The following is a 6,000-nucleotide window of genomic DNA, read 5'->3' as shown; positions in this document are numbered from 1 at the left end:
TTTGCATTTTCATTATACGGTATATAACTGTGGAGACGCCTTATATTTTTGTGCTGTCTTATGTACATCTTGTGTGCATCAGCCTGACACCTGCCATGTAAAGACTTTAAACTAAAGTAGCAGGTGAGGTGGAATATGTAAAAGTGAACGAGGAATGAGGTAAAGATGCTATTTAGGCTATAGATCATTGATAAACAACCTATGTTTGAAAACGTTTTAACTACTTTTTTTTACCCTTTCAGCATGTATGCCAATGTTAATTTATATTATTTATTTTGCACCACAATTAAGACTACAATGTTGGCAAATACATTTTGCGCATATAGATTATACATAACTCATGTCACTCAATGAAAACAGGTGCATTACGATTTGGAGTAGTCAGGCTTATTCACATCCCCTTTATCAAAATGATTAAGAAATATATTCTACATAATCGGTGTGTAGTAATCGTTGGCACCCCTCACTAAAACATTCGGTCTCAGTCCAACGTCACAAGTATGACAGCTTTGGGTCAAATCAGATTGCTTGAATGGGGGACAAGAGTGAGGCGTCACTACAACTGCAAATGTAAGATAATAAGCACTCATTACCCCCGACACACAAAACAGCCCTGCTCGAGCTGAAGACCAACCGGAATACCCTACCGTCCGCGCCCTGCAAAGTAAAGTACGACCCAGTTTGCGCAATGGTAAGTGTCACATTTCAAAGATCAAAATACATTTTATAAGCATTATGTCGATGTATGAAAATAGACTACTTTTTAAACAGTGGTGACATTTGAATGCACTAGCCTTTCAGTCGAGTTTATGCATGTTTAGTTTAATGCGAAGTGTTTTATTGAAAGTCCACGTTTGATTTCGGATGGAGTAGCTCACCCCACATCACTGAATTAGGAATTCAGAACTGAGCCAAGATGTTCGAGTAGTAGCGATGCATCAGTAGCCAGCGTCTTGACAGAGGGAGATCATTATCGAGGGACAGATACATGGGTTCATTGAAATAACTTTGGAAAAGTTGGGAATCTCTTGGGATACATTTTTAGGCATATCTACAAATTTCACTTTTGTTAAATATATGTTTACTTTTTTACTGACTACTTTTCTTGTGCCCGCATGCTTTTCAGAGCACTGTTTTGACGTGCCAAGATCAGAGCTTTGTAGGGGGCCACCGCTACAACTGCCTTTACCGCGCCCAAAAGTCCACAGACAATGTTGACGTTACCACGGAAACACAGGCCTCCTTTTGGGACACTAGTCCAACGAAGGACACGTGCCAGCACGAGCCATTGGGTAAATCTCTTGGAAAAAAATCTTACTCTGTAGTAATGCACTAGGTACAGCAATGCAAAACGTTTTCATTTGAAACACTAGTATTCTTGTCAATGTAGTCTTTTGTCAAGTGTGCTTTTATGCCTTTGTATAAGTAACAAATCATAGAGAATTTCACAGTCACAATAGGTTATTTTGCATGTCTTCTCTTAAATATAGTCACCTGTTTGAGCTGTGGGACGTCCCCAGACAGCGCGAGGACTGAGCACATGTCCCCACACCAGCGTAGAAATAAACAGGTATTTAATAGTAACACGTGCAAATTTGACATTTGACTTTATATGCTCCCTGATTGTATCTTGCATTTTCCAAGCTCCAAGATACGCTTATACAGAGAGATGAGGAACTTGCAAGACTCCAAGAGGAAAACAACAAACTCAAAGAATTTCTTAACTGCTCATATGTGCAGAACTTAGAGGAACAATCTAAGGTAAATAACAAACAAATATATATATATTTCTGATTATTATTTCATAATAAATTATGAAATACATCATAATCAGAGCATTCCCATACATTGGCATACTGTTGTATTTCATACAGATGAGATGTTGCCTCTCATACAACAACCTCTCTGTGCTTCTCCTAAAGAGGCTCCGCTCTGCTCACAAGCAAAGAAAGAGAACCCTGCAGGTAGACAAGGGGCTCCAGCACCTCAGCACAAGCCAGCTGATTGGCTCCCAGGTGAAACGCACCTGTCGGAATCTCTCTCTGGAATTCTGCTCGTCCGAGGACGTCGCCACCAGCCCGTCTGTGGATCACTGGATCCTGCAGACACTGGGCCTGAAGGATGCAGATACCATCGACACATCCACCGAGCACACCCTCATCCCCTCCTTTGACTCGGTCTGCACACGCAGCCCCAACAATGAGCACTCTGATCACCTGTGTCAAACAAAGAGCCAGGACACGTCTAATTATAGCTCTGCTATTGGCTCCAGTCCCTGTATTGAACCCTCCACAAACTACATCCCTACATTTGACACCATCCATAATTACACTTGCTCAACAGACTCCTACTCTGATATCTCTGCCGCTGGGCTGTCCGTCCAATCCAGTCCCCGTGTCACAGCCACCCCCATCTACCAGGTTTCACCCTTACCATCTAATTTGCCACAACTGATCGGTGACCCTTTGTCACCTGAGAAAAGACAGCACTTCACGCCTGTCGCCACTTCCTCTTCAGCCGGTGGTCTGAGGCTGCATCACACTCCCAGCCCCCAGGGGTTCCCCACCCCCTCCACAGACCATGACTCACTGCCTCGCTGCCAACCATCTCCTCACTGCCACCCATCTCCCCACTGCCACCCATCTCCTCGCTGCCACCCATCTCCTCACTGCCACCCATCTCCTCGCTGCCACCCATCTCCTCACTGCCAACCATCCCCTCGCTGCCAGGCCGATGTGGCCTTCACCATGTCCCTCAGCTCCTCCAGCAGTGTCAGGACACACAGCTTCCATCAGGGGCAGGCTTTCGTCCGCAGACACAGCCAGGGAGGCTGGAGTTTCACCTGGGTTCCCATACAAGCCTCCTAGGAAGGGAGGAGGTGTTCCACAGGTGTCTGCCATTGGACAGTCTCTTGGTAATTGCGGTTGTACAAGCGGATGACAGCCGCAGGAAAGCAGCCATGCTGCTGAAAAACACTACGAACTAAATCGAGACCAAACTGATAGAACTGACTTAAAGGACTAGCACAGCTCAGCACTGAACAGTATAATGTTGTAGACATACACTCGGTACTGTACCTACTAAAGCCTTGAGCACTTTGAATTCTTTTTTAATCATGTGATAATTTCAGATATTACTTGTGTTTTATAATGTGCTATTAAAAAACTGGACTCTCCTTATCATGGAATTCAGTGTGTAAAAAATATAATAATATTATACCCATGTATATGTCACTGGTAAAATCAAATTCTGTTGATTGCCAAGCCTCTTATCTGCCAGTGGCTGGTAAGATTGTTTTCTGGAATGCAACTAGCTGGGACCTGCTGATGATTCACACACTTTGTAACAGTAAAGTCAAACCTGTTTTCTTTCCATCAATTTTGTTTAGAATTTAATATTGTAGACAGTGTGATTTGACAGGTTTGTAAAACTTGTTTCATTCACTTAAAAAAAATTCGAAATACTGATTTACAACTAGTTAAGTTGTTGTATGACTAATATATGTGACTCAGTGTCACATTGTGAGTTAAAGAAAGAAACCTGGAGTTTAAATGAATAGATTGCGAATTCCGTTCCCAATTTGACTCTTGTTCCAAGGGGATCCTTGACATGCAATAACATGGCACCTGTCTCCTCAACATTTTCACGGTGGTTGTCGTTCCCTTTCTAGAAAACAAAAGGGGGCGGCACCTCCCCAGAGACACACCCACCCTGATCCTCCCACACAGGTAACGATGAGCCACACCCCCTTGGCCCCACCACCACCGAGGGCTCCCGGGAGACCTGAGAGGTGCTGAGGGCAAGTTAGATCTCTGAGTTGGGCATGGCGGTGCCTGAGTGAGTGGTCTGTCCTTAATGACACGGTAAGCCCCCCTGCAGATGTACACCAGATTGGGAACAGCATGAGAGACTGAAGCAGGAGCCTGGTACATTCAGACCTCTGTTTGCTTGTTGAGTATCGGGCAGGCAGAGATATCATTAAGTGGGCCTACCTGTTGAAACTCAATATGCCCCCACTTCATGTAAAGAAGAGAATGGAGCTATCATATCATCCCTAAACATACAGATTTGTTGTGATTTTACAAAAACTGGAATGATGACGTTAGGGAAAAAAAGGAAAAAGTGAAATGACAGAATATTTTAAGGCCATTACATTGGCTAGTCTGACTGTTTTGTTTACAATCTAGTTCAAGTGTATGTATGCTATGTTTTTTATTGAAAGGAATCATTTTTGTATAGGTACACGATGCACCAGAATGGTTAACTGCCACTTTGACTTTCATAGTCCAAGAAACAGTAAGGCTTTAATTTAAAAAAGTAATATGGAGCCTATGTTTCATCTCAAACCTCACTTTTATTGATCTATTACCAACCACATGTTATTTTAGTAATTGGGAATACATATCCATGAATGCAGACTAAGTTTAACTATAATAAATAAATGAAGACATTTGAAAGACTATCGCTTGTTTTGTTTTGTAACCACCTCAGGGCCTCAGAGGTCAGTACTAACTCCTAACCCCAGTCTTTCCAACCCTGAGGATTCCATTTCTGAGCTCCAGTCACTCCAGCAATTAGTAAGCCTCTTCCCAAACACTTACAATCTGTTAAAGTAAGCTGGCTTCTTATGTATAAATGGCCACAGTATGGAAGGGATGTCTTGTCAGTGGAAATTCATATTTACGTGTATGGACTGAATACAATTTATAACAGTCTGTGTTCCTTAATGTAGCCACATAATACTGAGTACCTTTGAAGGGTCTTTGCCATGTGTGTGGTTTTCTCAGTAAGGTGAGTGTAATATTAACAAAGAGACCCCATTGGCCTCTACCACAAACACACTGCCATGCTACTCATTAACCCTTAATGATCTGTCAGTGGAAGCATCATTCCCCAGACACTTAGGCCCAGAGCCTTAGACGACTTATATCATCAGCATCACCTGGTATGTAGCATGTAGACTGAACTGGTTGACAGACCTAGCAGAACTAGATGGATGTTTGCTAGCACCTCGTTAACACAGTGCCACATGTAAGCGTTCCTCAAAATTTCCTTCATATTTCCGGGTTCCAGAAGTTCAGCAGCCACTTGTGCACATGAGCAATTCCTTAGTACATTTGACAGTATTGATTTGTCCCTGCAGTTGATTGATGAGTAGATCTAACCTGACAATCATATGAACACACATACTCACCCATAAATCTGTACAAGATAGAAATCATGACCGCGGTTCCAAATGGAGTTAACAATTGACAGGGTCGAGACTCAGCCTTCAAGTGATGATCGTTAGACTTCAGGAACTAATTTGAATTTGGTTACGTATGATTTATAGGTGTGTGGGCGCTGCCCCTGAGGCACTTAGGGATGGGGGCCACACCAGACTCAATCAGAGCCCCAGGGGGCACTGTGTTCTCCATTGTGTGCCTGGATTCCTCAAGGCTTAATGGTTAATGTGTTTTTATGGCATTCTGACCATGAGATGAGTAACCACATACAAACCACAAGTCTCCATGTACTCAGTTAAACACACACACATACCATACATGAATGCATGCGGTTGGTATTCAAAACGACACTTACATTTTTGGGGGGAAATATTGTAAGTGAGTAATTATAATGTTTCTCAAGAACGTACACAGATCAAAGAATTGACGAGGAAAATCAAGAGGTCTATAAAATTGGTTATTGGATTCCAAATGATACAAAGCAACTTACAGATGGATAGCCAACATCAGATATCGTTTGTCTCAATTTTGGTAATCATTTTTCATTACATTCAAATGCTTAAAGTATTTATATATTCTGTGGTGTGTGGTAATTAACTTGCTATTTTGAATTTTTGGTGTAAGTTTGCGGACATGATTTACCACAGACTAGTCACCATGTGAACCTTGTTAGGAAAATTCAAACTGTCTTTGTGTGGTCTTCACCCTCACATCCTCCCTCTGGTAAAAACAGTATTCCTCAAGACATCAATCATTATGCCTCCTCTGTGACAGT

At 42.5% G+C, this 6,000-nt stretch overlaps 1 protein-coding gene across 1 annotated transcript; it reads left to right on the top strand.

The window, feature by feature from the left end:
• The first annotated feature begins 607 nt into the window (after window positions 1-607).
• Window positions 608-4,387, top strand: gmnc (geminin coiled-coil domain containing). Its single transcript, XM_047036553.1, has 5 exons — window positions 608-691; window positions 1,127-1,292; window positions 1,491-1,570; window positions 1,645-1,761; window positions 1,923-4,387. The coding sequence occupies exons 1-5, from the start codon at window positions 689-691 to the stop codon at window positions 2,865-2,867; spliced, it is 1,311 nt and encodes a 436-aa protein (XP_046892509.1). The 5' UTR covers window positions 608-688; the 3' UTR covers window positions 2,868-4,387.
• The last annotated feature ends 1,613 nt before the right edge of the window (window positions 4,388-6,000 follow it).

Source organism: Hypomesus transpacificus, chromosome 15 (assembly GCF_021917145.1).
Source record: "Hypomesus transpacificus isolate Combined female chromosome 15, fHypTra1, whole genome shotgun sequence".
NCBI classification, from domain to species: domain Eukaryota; kingdom Metazoa; phylum Chordata; class Actinopteri; order Osmeriformes; family Osmeridae; genus Hypomesus; species Hypomesus transpacificus.
This window is presented reverse-complemented; position numbering and strand designations above follow the sequence as displayed.

What these genes read in the sequence shown, in the direction of transcription:
- gmnc (XM_047036553.1), top strand. An exon ending in GTGCCAGCACGAGCCATTGG is followed by an intron (nt 1,293 to 1,490) that starts GTAAATCTCTTG and finishes TCTTAAATATAG; the next exon opens with TCACCTGTTTGAGCTGTGGG. An exon ending in ACTTAGAGGAACAATCTAAG is followed by an intron (nt 1,762 to 1,922) that starts GTAAATAACAAA and finishes CTTCTCCTAAAG; the next exon opens with AGGCTCCGCTCTGCTCACAA.